Genomic DNA, 18,871 nt, shown 5'->3' with positions numbered 1-18,871 from the left:
ACTACAAGAACCTATTAAAAGAAATCGAAGAAGATACCAAGAAATGGAAAGATAGTCTGTGTTCTTGGATTGGAAGAATCAACATAGTTAAAATAACCATATTACCTAAAGCATTATATAGATTTAATGCAATCCCCATCAAAATCTCATCGGCATGTTTTCTAGAAATAGAACAAAAAATCATCGGATTTGTATGAAAGCAAAAATAACCCCGAATTGCTAAAGCCATCCTGAAAAAAAAAGAGCAAGGCTGGAGGCACCACTCTGCCTGGCTTCAAATTATACTACAAATCGACAATAATCAAAACAGTATGGTACTGGCAGAAGAACAGACACACAGACCAGTGGAACAGAATTGAGAGTCCAGAATTAAACTCTTCTATGTTCTTTCAACCGGCTTAATAATCTGTCTCAACAGATACAGATTAAAAAGAGAAAATAACCAAATTTAATTACGTATGGAAATACTATACATAGGATAGAATCAGAAACCCCACATATATGAGAGGTTCAGAGACAGAAAGGTAAAATGAGGTATATATGACATCTTGAGCGGAGGAATGTGATAAGGCACTGGAGGCTTTCGAGGGGAGGAGAGTAGTTTGCAGGATGATAAGAAGAGCAGATGTTCAGTAATTACATGTTTGCCCTGCTATATAGATAGGTCATAATAAGTTTTTTTTTTGGTAATAATTCTTATCATGGGCAAGGCCCCCAATTTAAATTAAGAGAGAAGTAAAAGTTTCTCTTGAGCCTGCAGGGTCTCAATTGCCGTCAGCTGAAAATAATCCACATGTCAAAGTGGCACATCTTGGGAAGGCCTGTTCTGAACTTCAAGTCCCAAATTGGAAATAACACAAAAGTCCATCAACAGGAGAATGGGTAATTGATTACAGTATATTTCTTCAATGGAATATTACAGAGCATTGATAACAACTAAACTACTGACACATGCAACAAGATTAATGAATCTTATAGCCATAATGGTGAGTGAAAGCAGCCAGACACAAGGATATATATTGTATGATTCAATTTATATGAATTTTAAAAACAGGCAAAATTAACTAATGGCGACAGAAGTCATAGTAGTAGTTACCTGGGGGCAGGGGTTCATTGTAAACTGTATGGTGTGAAGGAACTACTTCATATCTTGGTATGTATGGTGGGAACATGGATATATATGTGGCAAAAACTCAGCCTTGTACACATTACTGTATTTATATTCTACTTCAATAAAAAGGTTAAGGAAAAGATAACTAAAGAGCCACCCCATCCATGCCACTGTGCACTCCAAAATAAACAAAAAATTGAATACAAGCATAAACAGAGCATGTACTATAACTATCTAGTCCAGGCTACTTACTTGACTAAGTCCCTTTGCTTACATGACTCAGTCTTTGTCATCTGAATGAACTGTATAATTGTTCTACCAACAGTGTGTGCCTGAGTACAACTTTCTAAGAGAATGAGCAGTAGGCTAGGGCTTGGCAATGAACATTACCACTTTTAAAAACAGTAAGGCCTCTTAATTGGCTTGTTGTTAGCAGTCAAAGATTGAAAAATGCCCCACCAAACAGTCTCGGTGCCCATAGGATTTTGTCCTGCTGAGCTGGTAATACTCATTTTCATTTTATACAGGATGAAATTTGAGCAAAGGAAAGTTAAAAAGCTATTTCAAGATTATGTTGCTATCAGTATCTGATTGAGAAATAGAATTAAAATCTACCAAATAAGAAGTTGCTCTGTGATATGAATTAGAGAAGACAAGAAAGGAGAGAAGGAAGCATTTATATAAAAAAAAGGAATATTACCAGGAAATCCAGGAAGGCCTGATTGTCCTTTTGCTCCAGGGGTCCCTGGTAATCCAGGCAAACCAATATCTCCCACAGAACCTTTCATACCAGGGTTCCCTGGGTATCCAGGCAGACCAGGTTCACCCTAAAACATGTATAAAAATAAAACTGAAGTATCTCCATTACTTAAATTATATAACAAAATATTATTTATAGAGCTTTTACTATATGTCAGGCACTCTGCTGAGCTCTTTACATAAATTGCTTCATTATCATCATGACAGCCCGCTGATTTAGGCTTTATTATCTCCATTTATAAGTGATAAAACTGAATTTAGAGAAATAAAGTGCTTAAGGTCTCTAGCAAGTAGCCAAATTGGGATTTGTATCGGGGTCCATCAAACTCCAGAGTTCATCTAGTATTTCCACGACATGTAGATGAATTATCCTCATTGATCCTTAACAATACTATAAGATATTATTACTATGCCCATTTTATAGTGATTCAGCTACTAAGTGGTGGAGTCTGGATTTGGATCTAAATAATTTGATTTCAGAACCTGTGACTGTCATCACTAGTGTACTACAATAAAATTCATTGCTTATAATAAATATGTCAAACAATAACTACAGTAGTTCTTACTGCAAAAGATTAATTTTGTTGTAACACAAAAAGGTCCATTAGGTCTTCGGTGAATATCTCAAATCCTATTTCCTTCATGTAGCCTTCTATGACAAAGAAAGTTTATCCTAGAAATTTAGTGTAGGTTCTTATTCTGTCATGTCTATACTGGTTTCATATATGCATGTTTTGACACTTCAACTACACCTAAAATTTATTTGGGGTTGGAGACAATTCAAATATAACCATTTTTGCTCAATGAACATTTGCATTATGTTTTCTTCCAATAGAGCCTTAGAAAAATTCATACCTGCTTTCACAATTAAAACAAGATTTTTCCCCAATAACAATGGGAACATATGTCATAACTTTATATCTACCAGTGTTCACTGCTCTGCTCATGATGACAATGACCTCTCCAATAAAGCGCTCATGTTCAATATTACCTACTGAACACTTCCTTCTTCATTTAGAACTTAATGCTTGTCTAGGCAAATAAGATCATCTGTTTGTTACGCAACTGCTTCTGCATTACAGTAAAAGCTTTTTAAATTAATGCCTTTTACATCCCATTAAAATAATAAAGAGTGTTGGGCCAGGAATATGTATGTGTGTATATATATATATATACACACACACATATACATATACATATATACAACATATACCTATATATAATAAAGAATCTTGGGCCAGGAACATGTGTGTGTGTGTGTGTGTGTGTGTGTATTTTTTATATATACACACACACACACACATATATATATATATACACACATATACATATACATATATACAACATATACATATATATAATAAAGAGTCTTGGGCCAGGAATATGTTTGTCTGAATCTTTATAAATCAAACATCTAACACATTTTTAACAGATAATAAGTATAAAAATTAAATTTTGGGTTGAATTTGTTCCATTTTAGGTATCTACATAGAAAAGCTTTGAGTAAAATATCATAATTCTTTATATTCATGAACCAATGACATTTATATGCCAAAATAAAAAAAAAACAAGAAGAAAATTCAGATATTCTCTTAATGGTAAGCATGAAATGCAGTAGACAAACTCCTGATTATTTATGATAAAGTATATTAAATTCTACAAATAACACCAATCTATAATTTCGACCAGCACTCGTCCCCTAATATAGTTCTTCCCACTACTCTATGGCCCTAATCCTTCAAATCAAGTAAACCGTGAAAAGAAAGTAAATATTTCACTAAGGATACTGAAAAAGACTAAAATTTGCTAGTTTAACTTTTATTTAAGCTATTATTATTTATATCCATTTGCAGAGAGAAAAACGAGCTTCAAAAAGGATGATCAAGAAGAGATATAAAAGAAGATAGTACTCAGAAAACTAACAAACTGATGAGGAATCTGTAAATCACTCTGAGAGGGGATAACTGTAGTGTATTTATGCTTCCAGCGAAAGCTAGATATGTCTGAGTACATTTCAACTGGAAATATCTACATTTGTTCTAATGTCAGGCTTTGACATATTTTTAAATTTAAATGTAATTGACTTATTATATTAGTTTCATGTGTATAACATATTTGTTATTTGTACATATTTGTAAAATGATCACTACAATAAATCTAATTAACATCTATCACCTTACACAGTCACAAATTTTGTTTTTGTGATGAAAACTTTTAAGATTTACTTTCTTGGAGAAGAAAAAAATGGCATAGATGATAGAGGCTCTTTTCATCCTTCTGGTGACCAAATTCAAATTGTGACAGAAACAAGGGGGAAACAGCAAGGAAAATCACCTGGAATCTAGATGAACAAGCCATGCAACTAGAGAGAAATCTAAGAAATTAGCCTGCAACAACAGAAGGTAGGACGCAGCAAGGACTGGAGGCTGCCTGGTCCCAAGTGGCTGAATGGGACAGAGGCTCTAGCAGTGGCAGTAAAGTCGGCACCTGTGGATGCCTCCTAAAGGGGATGTGTCCCCTTAAGTGGACATTCCCGGTGACAGACTTGCTCGCTCTGAGCAACAGCACCACTTTGGCTGCACGGGGGCACCAGGGACTTGCAGAGGGACACTGAGTTCTTGGAATGAGGGCCAAGGCAAGTCTTGCTCTATATATAAGTGCCAGTGGTATCCATTGTTCTTCTGTTGAGCCCTCCCCGTTTTCAGTGTTTGGACTCAGCACCACCATAGCAGAGACGTTATCCAATTGGATAACAGAGGTAGCTCCGCCCAGAGGATTCTCTGAAACTCTGTCTCCCCAAACTCACACCTCACCCAAGCCACATCCAGGTGTGTCCTCTGTAAGTCAAGTGCCCATTGCTGAGCAACACCTAGACTTTCTCACACTAGTGGCAGCTGACCACGGTTTCTGGTGAGGCCTCTTGAGGTGACTATAAGCACAGCATCTGTGGATTGCTTGCTGAATCTTAAAAGGTGGCCCCAGAGGGGCAGAGGCTTGGGCTAAATTTGGCCTGCAGCTGAATCCCTCTCAGGACTGTGCCACTGGACACTTACCATACAAAACCGCATTAATAAGACCGGGAAACTTAGGAGCATTGTTTAGTACATAGAAACAGACACAGAAAGACAGCCAAAATGGGAAGATAAAGAAGCAGAAACCACATGAGAGAACAGAATAGATATCCAGGAATAACAGAGTCAAGCAATCTAACAGATACAGAGTTCAAAACACTGATAATAAAGATGCTCAATGAATTTAGGGGACGTGTAGATGAATTCAGTGAGAACTTTAACAAAGAGATTAAAAAAACATAAAAATGAAAATGGAAATAATAAAAGGGAATGAGTCAGAAATAAAGAACACATTATCTGAGATGAGAAGTATATTAAATTTAAGAAACAAAGTAAATAAAGATGAGGATTGAATGACCTATATAGAGGATGGGAAAGCCAAAGGCACTCAATCAGAATGAAAAGTTAAAAGAAGCCAAGACTATAATAATAATTTAAGGAGCATATGGGATACTATTAAAGGTTAAAATATCAATGTCATAGGGGTACCAGGGTGAGGGAGGAGGGACAAGAAGCTGAAGAGCTATTTGAAGAAAAAGTGATGGAAAACTTCCACAAGCTAGTGAAGGAAGTAGACATAAAACCCCAGGAAGCTCAGAAAGTCCCCCAAAACAAAAATCCAAAGAGGCCCACACCAAGACACATCATAATTAAAATTCCAAAGGTTAACTACAAAGAGAGAATCTCAAAAGCAGCAAGAGGAAAGAAGTTAGTTACCTACAAAGGAGCACCCATAAGACTGGCAGCTGATTTCTCAAAAGAAACCATGCCCGGCAGAAGGGCTTGGCACAAAATATTCGATGTGGTGAAAACCCAGGATCTACAACCAAGAATATTTTATCCAGCAAAGCTATCATTTAGAGTTAAATGACACATGAAGAGCTTTCCAGACAAAAATAAGCTAAAGGAATTTATCGTCACCAAGTCAGCATTATAGGAAATGTTAGAGGGACTTCTTTACGAAGAAAGTATATGTATCAAAAACAGGAATAAAGAATGATAACTACATTCCTATCAACAAGTACCTCAAATAGAAAAAGAATTAAGTGCTCCAATCAAGAGACAGAGTGGCTGAATGGATAAGAAGACAAGACCCCTACATATGCTGCCTACAAGAGACTCACTTCAGATTAAAAGACACCCACAACCTAAAAGGAAGGGGATGAACAAAGATATTGCCTTGATGGACCTAGAAGGTATTGTGCTGAATGAAATGGGTCAGAGAAAGACAAATATTACATGATTTCATTTACATGTGGAATCTAAAGAACAAAATCAATAACAACAACAAAAGCAGAAATACACTCATAAATACAGAGAATATTTAGAGGGATACTAGATGGGAAGGGGTTGGGGGACAAAAAAAAGGGCAAAGGGATTAAGAAGTATAAATTGATAGTTGCAGAATAGACATGGAGATGTAGAGTAGCATAGGGAAGATGGTTAATAATGTAATAAATATGTAAGGGGGAAGATGGGTAGTAGGTTTAGTGGGGTGATCACTTTATGAGTTATGTTGTTCTATGATCACTATGCTATAAAACTGAAACTGGCATATTATTGTATGCCAACTATAATTGGAAAAAACTCATTGAATTGTACAATGTAAATATAAGCAACTGTGCATTATTTCAATAAAGATGAAAAAAATATTTACTTTCTTATTAACTTTCAATATACAAAACAGTATTATTAACTATAGTCATCACGCTGTACAATACATCCATCCCACTTATTTATTTTATAGTTGGAATTTTATACTTTTAAATCTTCATTCACAAGTTTTATCCACCCCTCACTGCACTCCCTGCTTTTGGCAACCACCAATCTGTTCTCTTTATCATGATCTTGTTTTTGTTGTTGTTGGGAATGCTGTTGTTTTTTTTTTTTTCTATTTATTCAGTATAGATTCTAGGTATAAGTGAGATCATGTGGTATTAGTCTTTCTCTATCTGACTTATTCACTTACCATAATTCCTTCGAGGTCCATCTATGTGGTCGAATGACAAGATTTCCTTCTTTTTTGTGGCTGAATAATATTGCACTGCACGTGTGTGTGCGCATGTGTGTGCATATATACATACATACAACATTTTCTTTATCCATTCATCCATCAATAGACACTTAGTTTGCTTCCATATCTTGGCTATTGTAAATAATGCTGCAATGAACATCGGTTGCATATATCTTTTCAAGTTAATGTATTTTTTTTTGGATAAATACCCAGAAGTGGAATTGCTGAACCATATGGTAATTCTATTTTTAATTTTATGAGGAACTTCTATACTGTTTTCCATAGGATTAGCAGGTATTTGGTCCCATCCAAAATGTCGACACTTAGAAGATGTCCCTGGGTTCAATAGCCCATGTTTATTTCTACTTTGGGTTTATGGATTACTATATAAAAATACTATCATGTTTTATTGGTTCAGTAATTGTGTTGTGGTTGTATTTATAATAATAACTCTTCTTGCCTTAGTGGCCTAGCCGTTAATAGCACATGGGGTCAGGTAGTCAGGTCTGGGTTCAAATCTTTCAGAAAAGAAGGATTTATGTTAACTATGGACCAAATGTCTCTATGGATGTTTTTGTGCAGGACCAAATTTCAGTAAGAAATTTCTTTTTCTTGCTTGATTACTCTGGATAGGACTTTCAGTACTATATTTAATAGGAATGACTACAATATGTGTCCTTGTTTTGTTCCTGATCTTAAAGAAAAACCTTTCGGCCCTTTGCCACTGAATATGATAGTAGCTGAGGCTTTTTCCCATATGATCTTTATTATGTTTAGGTAGTTTCCTTATATTACTTATTTATTGAGTACTTTTTTTTAATATCATGAAAGGGTGTTGAATTTTGTCAAATCGTTTTCCACTTCAATTGTGATGATCATGTGAGTATTTCCTTTCATTCTATTAATGTGATATATTGCATTAATGATTTTTTGTATATTAAACCATTCCTGCATTCTAGGAATAAATCTCAATTGCCTGTGGTGTATAATCCCTTTAATATGTGGTTGAATTTGATATACTAATATTTTGTTAAAAATTATATCAATATACAGAAGGGATATTGGTCTGTAGTTACAGTATCTTTCTCTGGCTTTGGAATCAGGGTAATTATGGCATTATAGATTTAGTTTGGAAGTGGTTCCCTCCTCTTCTACTTTTTGGAAGAACTCAGCCTAACATATAGTTCCTTCTGAGGAATGTTCCACATTCCCTAAAAAAGTGCATACTCTGCTATTGTAGGATGCAATGACCTGTATATATGTCTGTTAGGTACAATTGAGACTGCCCATTAAAAAAATGGTTTCTTTGCTTTCTTATTGATTTATAAGAGTTCTTTATACATTCTAGATACAAATCTCTGATATATGGTTTGCAAATATTTTCTCCCTTTCTGTGGGTTAGTCTTTCTGTTTTCTTGAAGTAAAAAAAATTAATATAGTCCAATTTATAATTTTCTTTGGTTGGTTGTGCTTTTTGGTGTCTGAATATCTAAGAAATCACTAACTTTATGTAAGGTCATGAAGATTTGGTTATGTTTTCTTCTAAGATTTTCATAGTTGTATTCTCATATTTAGGTCAATTATATACTTTGAGTTAATTTTTGTGTATGATACAAGGTAGGAGTGCAAATTCGTTCATTTGTATATAGATATCCTCTTATTCTGGCATCTTTTGTTAAAAAAAGATTTTTCTTTCCTCTTTCTAATTGTCTTCACACCTTTGTTGAAAATCAACTGACCAAAAATGTATGGGTTTATTTCTGGACTGTAATCTATGCCATTAATCCATATGTCTATCCTATGCCAGTATTACACAGTCTGGATTACTGTAGTTTTCTAGTAAGTTTTGAAACTTGAAAGGAGAGTCCTCCAAATTCATTCCTTTATTATTTCAAGATTATTTTGACTATTTTAGGTTCAGTGTATTTCCATATGACTAGGATCTGCTTGTCAATTTCAGAGAAAAAGCAATCTAGGATTATGATAAGGACTTCTTTGAATCTGCAGTATGATTAGCTTTTAAGAAAGATTAATGGAGGTTAGAAACATTATGACATATTAAAAGAATGTTACCTAATAACTAGAGGGTATTATGCTGAGTGAAATAAGTCAGACAGAGAAAGATAAATACTATATGATTACACTTATATGCAGAATCTAAGGAACAACCACACACACACACACACACACACACACACACAACAACAACAACAACAACAACAACAACAACTAAATGAAAACAGATTCACGAATACAGAGAAAAAACTGGTGACTGCCAGAGGGGAGGGTCAGTCGTTAGGAGGCTTGACAAAAAAGGTGAAGGGATGAAGAAGTACAAATTAGTAGTTACAAAACAATCACAGAGATTTAGAGTATAGCATAGGGTATATAAGTCAATATTACTGTAATGGTTGTGTGTATTGCTGGATGGATGCTAGAGTAATTGGGAGGAAAACTTCATGGATTATATAAATGTCTAACTTTTTAAATTTAAGAAATAAAGAAATAAGGGAATAAAAGAAAAAAGGAAAAAAAATTACAGATTCATAAGTTCCACAGGGTAAAATTAATAAGAGTTGTAGAAATCTTAGATACCATCTAGTCTAGCTCTCTCATTTCAGAGATAAATACTATGTATTGAGTGCTTTAAAATTTATAAAGTGTTCTTTAAATCTAAATGAAGCCTCACAATAACTCTGTGAAATATGTAAGATAATTATTCTTCTATTTTACTGACAAAGTAATGAAGATGCAAAAGAACAAAGCGACTTACACAGCCATGTAGATAAACTCAGGACTCAAATTTTCACCTACTAATTCTCTGTCCAAGCTTTCACTATACTACATTGATTATGCTTTTTGACTAACAAGGACACTCTCTCAAAATGTGATATTTGTAAAATACTCATCTGACCTTTTACTACTATCCTTATTTCTTAATAATTCGCTAATTATACAATTTTTTTTCTTATGCTTGACATTCCCCAATTATACTTTTATTTTTCTTAAAACTTTTATTTGTTTTTTCCTTTATAATATAGGCACTTCTTGTTTTGTATAATAGTATGAGACTATAAAAATGAAATGCAAGCTAAGCCATATAAAAAGATGTTAATAATCAATGGGAAAATATTATTGTTCCATGATCTTTAAAAGGCTTTCTAAATACAATAAAATCCCTCTTAATATCAGTAATAAATGTATAGAGAAAAGTTGTATGCTGTTGATAAGATCGCCTTTACTAACACCCTTGGCTGTGTATATAAAGTGTCTTAAATAGTGGCAGTGTCAACATCCTTATGGTTGGCTATTTCATCTATAACTCATTTACATTAGGTTTAAATTTTACTTCCAGTGTTATCACTTTTTGTTGTCTTGCTGCACTTTCATCTTTGTCAGTCAACTTCCCCCTTGATTATCCATTTTTGTTAAATTTCACACTGGTTTATCAATGAAAGATAAAGAAGCAATACAATTAGCTACTTTGCTGTCAGTGCATAAAAAAGAATAACAGATTCACATATAACTGGAAGAATTTGAAAGAAGTGAAATGATTTTTCATTGATCATAATGCACAGCTGTTATTTACATAGTGACTTATGGATGGAACAGCTAATATACCATGGTAACTTAAATTTGAACCATGTTGTTGAGTACTGATGTTATTTAACTAGTGTGGTAACAAATTTGTGCATATCAGAACTGTTCAAAGCAAGGACTGCTTGTGCCTAATATTACTGTGTTAAAAAAATTTATTTTTTCAATGTGTCACCATTCTAAGAAAAAATAATACTATCTGAAAGAAGCAACAGTTTACTTCAGAGACATAATTTCCTTGTTTTATAAGCTCTTCAAGTATCCAAATTTAGTGTAGAATTTGCTTATCGAAATATACTTGTAGGCTGCATTAGAAACTCTAAAAGCTAGTCTCTTGCTTGAAGAGTTGAATATACTGAGTACATTTTCCAACTGAAACATTTTCTGCAGTTGTCATTATAATTTCAGAGATTATGGTAATTTTTGTTCCATTATATAACTGTTAAAATCCACTCAATCCAGAAAAGAATATGTATGAACAAATTTAGAAATATTTAAAAATGGGATTTCAAATCAATGAGTAAAGAATGGAGTTTGTAATAAAGAGGGTTGGGTAATCTGGATATATGTATTTGGGGGGGGGGAACATAAAAATAAAGTTAGTTTCTCATCTCACATAACATACAGAAAAAATCAAATGGATTAAAGATGTAAATATAAAGAACAAAATCATATGCAGGTCTATTTTTATCTTAGGATCGAGAAGTCTTCATAATAATTAGAAAACTATAATCCCGATCTTCCCTACCAAATGTGCTTCTCAAAATCTTTCTTATCTCAGTATGTAGCAATATCATTCTTTTAGTTGCACAGGATAAAAATTTTACAGTCATCCTTGATATCTCTCTTTTCCTCATATTCCATACACAAATCTTGCTGGCTTGACTTGGAAAATATATTTAGGTTCTGACCGTTTCTTACCACTTTCACTGCCATCACCCTAATCGAAGTCATCAAATGTCTAGTCTGTATTATTTAAATAGTGCCATAACTGTTTCCATCCACATTCCTCTATGATCTATTTCCAAAACAGGAGCTGTGATATTTTAAAAATTAAAGTATAATCATTTTACTCTTTCAACTCACTCCCCATTTCACTCAGCACTGAAAGCCCTTGCTATGATCTACAAGGCCCTAGATAATCTATCCTCCATTACCAACTTGATTTCATCTACTATCTCGTTTCACCTCATTTGCTCTGCTTAATCCACACTAGCCTCATTTATGTTCCTCAGATATGTCAAGTGCACTCTCACCTCAGTCTTTTAATGACTCACTCCCTCACTCTATGAGGTCACTCAATCGATTGTTATCAGGGAAGCTTTCTCCTTCTACTCTAATTTGAAATGTAACAATTCGCAGCAATTCCTATTCCCAAGCCTTGATTTACTTTTGCTATACCTTCTAACATACTATAAACTTATTTATTTCATTTATTTGTTTATTGACTAGATGTAAACTCCATGCAGGCAGTGAGGCTATTTTGTTCACGCTCCTATCTCCAGCACCTAAAACAGTACCAGGCACATTATACATACTCAGTAGATATTTTTTCAATAAATGAATGAGTACAAAATCCACCTATGTAAAAATTTTAAACTTCCACATGATGAAACGCGCAGTAAACATTGTTATAAGAAAAACAACTGACTGGGAGAAAATATTTGCAACACATATAATAGATAATGGGTGCATCTTTGTTATTTATAAAGTACTTCTACAAATCAGTAGGAAATGCATAACCAAATCCCCTCTTAAAAAATAAAGCAGAGTTTGAACAGACAATTTCCTGAGAAGATATAAACATAAGCAATCTGACTTATAATCAGGGAAATTAGAATTTAAACAATGACACACTACTTCTTATCTATTGGTTCGATGAAATTAGAAAGATAGATAACACCCAATATTTGTAAAATGAAGAGAAATTAGAAAATATTTTACACTGATCAAGAGAGTATAAGGTGGTAGAACCATTTAGCAGGACAATTTGTCAGAAACTATCGATATTTTAAAGGCAACTCTACTCAGATTTTATTCTATGGCAATATTTACCAGACAATCTTAAGATATGTATGTAAGATATGGATAAGATCTTCAGTGCAACATATATTTATAATCATGAAAATACATAAACAACTTCAGTCAACCCACACAAAAATAATATATAATAATTAAAGAGAATGAGGCATATATTTATGGACTGATAAGGGAGATAGCTAAGATTTACTAGGTTATAATAGCTAGGTCCATAGCATATATATAGTATGATTTCATGTCTGTGAATAAAACCAATTTTGTTGCAGTGGTTTGCTTTTACTTTCTAAGGAAGAGTAATATAGATACTCTTTAATTTCTGATTAATTTTTTAATGTGAAAAAATATTAAATACATACATTTGGAAGATGCAGCACCATTTTGTGTATCAATAACAAGAAAAAATGTTTTCAATTATAATTGTAAAACGTATCTCAATATCAAAGATTTTAAATGTAAGTAACTGAGTTTTAAAATTGATGAGATATCTATCATATACATATGCATATATATGCATTAAAAAGCATTTTCCAGACAAGTACATGAGGAACTACTAAAAGTGGTTACTATAGATTTGGAGTATGTAAATGTGTGTAAATAAGACTTCTCGTTTACATCATTGATGAGAAGGGTCTTTTTATAACTCATTTCATACAGTTGATTAATTATTTAAATCAAGTTTTTCTTACTAGTAATATAAAAACTTAAAAAGACAAGAATTTAAGTGCACTTATCTTTTGATCCAGCAATTTCACTAATTTCACTTTTAGGAATCTATACAATTTTACAAATAATTGTATGTGTATACACAGATATGTGTACACACATATTATTTGCAACAATGGAATATCATGCAGCCATTCAAAATAATATAACTGAAAATAAAAAATTAAAATAATATATGACAGAAATTTATGATAAATAGAAAAAAAGATTAAAATATATAAATGATAAAGCAACAAGCATAAGTGTGTGTTCTATGACTCTACATGATTACAATGCATAGAAAACCAAAATTCTGTGTGTATGTGTATGTATGTATGTGTGTGTATATACATATATATACATATGTATGTATATGTGTGTGTATATATACACATACACACACATATAAATAAAGGGAATCAAACTTAGACACAACTATTAACAGTAGACTTCTATGAAAAGGAGAATGCAATAAAGAAGATATGAAGGAGATTTTTACTTTTACCCTTGATATAGCTGTATTATTACTTTTAATAAAAACATGTATTCATGTATTATTAGTAAAATTTAAATTGAGCACAAAAAATTAAGATTCATTTCAATAAACTTTACACTGTCAATCTGCAATTAATATGCAGAAACTTCTCTTGATTATCTCTTATAACAGAGGTCCCTAACCCCTGGTCTGCAGACCAGGTGGGTACCAGTCGGTGGCCTATTAGAAACAGGGCCACACAGTAGGAGGTGAGCTGCAGGAGAGGGAGTGAAGCTTCATTTTTATTTGCAGCCACTCCGCAGAGCTAGTATCACTGCCTCAGATCCACTTCAGATCATCAGGCATTAGATTCTCATAGGGCCAGGAGCCCCTGGTGCCCAGAAAGGTTGTAGATAGATGTAAATTAACTGGGCAATCAAATTAAAGTCTGACTGAATGATTAAACAATGTCATAAGACAAACAATTGACTGGGAGAAAATATTTGCAACATATGTAACAGAGAGTGGATGGATCTCCACTAGTTATAAGGTACTTCTACAGATCAGTAATATTTATTACCTTTTTACATGGAATCAATAAGTTATCAAATATTTGTTAAGTCTGATTCTAAAACAAATTCTAAATCTGATTGCTTGAGAAATACCACGAAAGTTTTCTCATTGACTAGGGGCATAGAGGGATATGTATAACTGTTTTTGGAGAACTACCTCAGATATGCAGTTACAAATACTATTACACTTTCATTAATTGCATAAGTTACTTTGTTTATAAGTCTCTTCAAATTAGTTAATAACAATAATTGGACACAGACCAACAACTGCATCACTAAAAGGAAAAAGAAAACCAAAACCAGATAGAATAGGTCTCTGGTTTACTGAAACATACTCAGAGATTAAGGTAGAGGGAAAAGAAAGAACAGAAAGATTTCCACCCCTCTGCCCCAACTATTTGGACTGGCTGCAAACCTTAAAACTTATCAATATAAGAAAAAAGAGAAGGAAATACATTTCTTGCTTAGAATATACCATGTCATTCTATAGTTTGTTTAATGAAAAATTAGGAATGAGTGTAGTATTAAATAAAAATCTCATCTGCTTAGGCATAGGCCTAGAGTATGATTACCTTTGGGCCAGGAAGACCTGGAAGACCAATGCCTGAAACACCAGGATCACCTTTTTCTCCTTTCTGTCCAGGTAGTCCTGGGGAGCCAGGTTGTCCAGGAACTCCTGGAATACCAGGAGACCCCTTTATACCCTGAGGGCCTGTTGAAAACATGTAACATGTAATATTTTATAAAATATGTTTTATTCATGGCACATCTATGATGCATGTGACCAAGCAAAAAAAAAAAATAAAGAATTCTGCAAATTGTGAGTTATATAATAATGAGCTTTATAATCAGGCCTACTTTTAAAGGAAGTTCAAGTGAAAGGGCTATAACTAGAGAAAATATACAAGTTTAAGTTTATGAATTTTTACTTATAAGGTTTCTAAAGCCCTGTCCCTTAATTCCCACTTCAAATATTTATGTAATGAGAGAGCTTTCACCATTAATTACCTTAGATATTGTCTCAGTTTGATTCTATCAATATCAGTTTCTTTTCTGGCAACAAAGATAGTAAACCATCTTTCATTAATGGTATTAAATATTTCGGAGATTTTCATCACTTACCTGGAAAACCCATATCACCTATATTTCCTTTAAGTCCAGGAGGTCCTGTAAGTCCTGGATTTCCAGGGAGACCAGGGTTACCTTTGGGACCTAGAAAAGTCGAATTGGTAAAATTAAGACAAGTCAGCAATATTGAAGTTGCCTGGTTTCTTGCAATGGGTCATAATTAAAATTCAAGTATGGGATTGGATGGAGCAAATCTTAATACATGCTTAAGTTCCACTGATCTAACTCAGCATAAAACAAGCAAGAGGTACCTAAGAAATCTCCTTAGGAACATATTACAATATAATCACAATAACAGAGGTCTCCTAATACGAACTTATTTACTTATTTTTAAAATGCAAAAATTTTAGCAGAACATCTTGTTTCTTGCCCTAAAACAATTCCAAACACCTGAAATCCTATTTGTTGTACAACTACCCTTACTATATTTATCATGGGAAAATCTAATATAATGAGTCTATTTTTAAAATATTCAAAAGTGGCTTTTTAATGTAGTTCCTGAGTATGTGAGAGCAAGAAGAAGAAAGTTGTAACCTGTCATGATATACTCCTAGTACCTTAGGCCATGGATAGACAAGGGCTAATGGAGAGGTACTGGACTGTCACCCCCAACAGTCATGGTTGCTCTGTTTACACATTCTTCCTAAAGCTTAGGTGCTTGAGCAATATGGGGTCACTTAGGTATTTTTGAAAGACCATGATGCTATCTTAAACATTTTTTTATTTTATTATTATTTTTTTACTTTTGCACTTACTTCCAACTTGGGGAAGAGAATGCAGAAGATGTGAAAGATAAAAAGAGAGATAATTTCTTTTTCCAACTATATCAAGGCAATATGGTGCAAAGTGTAGAGCAGAATAACTGACCTAGAGGGCTCTTTCGAAGATGGGGACCAACTCCTCCCTATTTCTTAGGAGCCCAACTAAAAGAAAATCGCTTAAGAAGCAGCAAGAGTTTTATTAGAGATAAGAAAAAAATCATGTCGACTGTAATGGTTGATTAATGCTATAACAGACTACCAAGATAGTTTGTGAAATTTTCATCCCTTGAAACTTAAAAAAAAGGAATCATTTTTTTTCATTAAGCATTTATTTTTAAAAGCATATGTTTTATATGGTTTAATGATTGACCTGTTAGAAGGCAATGGCACTGGAAAAGGTGAATTCTTCAGGCTCCTACCAGATAATTGTCTTATTTACATATATTGCAATTTATGTAAACAAAACAGAGCATCTTACTGGGATGTACTTCTTATTCTGTGTACACCTTGTTACCACAAAGAGGAAAAAAAACTGAGCAAAGGAAAACATCCTACAAATCTTATCTGTTGATACTTGGGCCAAAGGGCCACATTTGTGCTAAAGGAGACCTATATATCTCAGAAGAAACTCGAACATATTGCCATGACCAGATTCAAAATATCATCGCACATAATAATACATAATTACTTTTCCAGGGTTCAGAATTAGCCATCCAATTACTACAGGTGGACTAACATACTTACCTGGTGGTCCTGGTAATCCAGGTTGTCCACTCTGTCCAGGTTGCCCTGGGTCTCCAGGCAAACCCTGATAACCTTTTGGCCCTGAAACTCCAGGAACACCTTCCAAGGATGAGTATTAGAAAGACAAGTCAGGATATTATCAAAATCCATTAAATGAATTTGATGAAGCAAGCTAGCCGAATTCTGAATCGTGAGTGAAATACAAGTAGCAGTGATAATCTGACATAGTATGAACGAATAGCACTGAACTCATACTAAAATCCTCCACTTTTTATTTAGCTACCATTAAGAAATTCAGAGTGTTCAATAATTAAGTCACTTTCCTCTTTGGGCCTCAGTTTCTTACACTATAAAATTAAGGATTTGGGGCATATTATCTCTAGGTGATATCTTATATTCTAAAACTAGATTTAATAACCCTATATTAGATGCAAGTATAGTTTACTGACTCTTTTACAGAAGGCATAGTTGAATGAGAAGTCTTGCAAAGAATAATTTAAAAAAGGTATCTCATTTTAGCAATAATAAAAAATTAGGCAGCCCTGCATCTTTCATGAAGATATACAAAACTACAGTAATGTCTTAAACACTTTATTGAAGAAAAAAAGCCCACTAAGTCCTGCTCATAGGGAAATATATAACATCTATGTACATACATACTCACACACACATTCACATGCACATATGAACTGAAAATATAAATGGTTACAACGTAAAAAGAGCCACAAACTTTACTATAAGCTGCAAATAAACAAAGGTAGTTTTAAAGTTGAAGGTTGCTTAAAAGGCTATTCTATATAGATTGGATTGTGGTTTATTTATTTGTTTTCTTTTTAAAATTTTATAGTACCATGCTTAGACATTCATGTAATTTGTAAAGTGATCCCTCCGATTACTCCAGTATTTTATTCATTTGTGTTTATTCATATTTTCTGATGCTTTACTATGAATGTGTTATACTTTTATAAAAAGAAAAAAAGAAATTTATATTTAAAAATAAATGTTTTATATACATTATTTTCTTCTAATAAAATAACTATAAAAACACAGCTGTTCCCTAGAACTACTTTCAGTGAATTTCCCCAGGGCTGAGCTTTGCTGTTCATAGTCCAGTAATTGTTTATTCTGCCAAGGTAGAATAACAATGGACTGTATTTAAAAGCCAAGTATAATACAGATAGCAAAACACTGCAGGGTAACAATATTCTACTCATCCCAATCTGGGTTCAGGAAAAAAAAAATAAAGGACTAGTAAATTTCCCAAGCCATTTTGGCTATTTATTTTTTCTCTCAACTATCTCCTCTACTACTTACTGGAAGGCCTAAAAGTGACTGCTTAAGTGTATTTTAAAACCTCATAGTTTGTGATAGATAAACTACAAAGAAGATATTCAAACAAAAGTTGATCAGTGAAATAATAAAAGTCAAATGAACATTAATTTTCATTACCAAAAGGTGATACATCTAAGCACCTTTTGTTGGTGAATCCAGGACTGCAAGTCACTTTTCATGATGTTAAAAATTAAACTTTAAATATACCTGGAAATGTATTCATTAATAAATATGTTCACTCACCTGGTAAACCAGGGTCCCCCTTCTCGCCTTTTGAGCCCAGTGGATCTGGATCCATTGGACCAGGAGGGCCTGGAAGGCCAGGTTCTCCTTTACCACCTTTTTCTCCTGTAGGACCAGGAGGTCCTGGCTGACCCTGCAAACCATCATCACCTAAAACCGACAAATATGGGGAAGCCACAACAGATCAGATTTATCCATGGATTATCCAGGATTAATGCATATAAATATTATTCATATGCTCCATACTTGGGTAGACCACTGATCACTCAAAACACTTATGTACCTTGGTTATTGTGTATGACTAACTTGAGCTCCCACATAT

The 18,871-nt window shown here is 33.6% G+C and overlaps 1 protein-coding gene across 5 annotated transcripts in view; it reads right to left on the bottom strand.

Moving 5' to 3' along the window:
- The window catches only part of COL4A5 (collagen type IV alpha 5 chain), a 230,575-nt gene that overhangs the window by 35,121 nt on the left and 176,583 nt on the right, over positions 1 to 18,871 (bottom strand). For all 5 annotated transcript variants that reach the window (XM_036227179.1, XM_036227178.1, XM_036227180.1 and 2 more), the window contains exons 33-37: positions 18,550 to 18,699; positions 16,975 to 17,073; positions 15,464 to 15,553; positions 14,914 to 15,053; positions 1,812 to 1,938 (exon numbers count right to left, since the gene is read on the bottom strand). In XM_036227179.1, the coding sequence (XP_036083072.1) occupies positions 1,812 to 1,938; positions 14,914 to 15,053; positions 15,464 to 15,553; positions 16,975 to 17,073; positions 18,550 to 18,699 (606 nt within the window). The remainder of the gene's footprint in view (positions 1 to 1,811; positions 1,939 to 14,913; positions 15,054 to 15,463; positions 15,554 to 16,974; positions 17,074 to 18,549; positions 18,700 to 18,871) is intronic.

Source organism: Rousettus aegyptiacus, unplaced genomic scaffold (genome assembly GCF_014176215.1).
Source record: "Rousettus aegyptiacus isolate mRouAeg1 unplaced genomic scaffold, mRouAeg1.p scaffold_m13_p_9, whole genome shotgun sequence".
NCBI lineage: Eukaryota > Metazoa > Chordata > Mammalia > Chiroptera > Pteropodidae > Rousettus > Rousettus aegyptiacus.
Note: the sequence above shows the minus strand (reverse complement) of the source record. Positions and strands in the feature narration are given on the sequence as shown.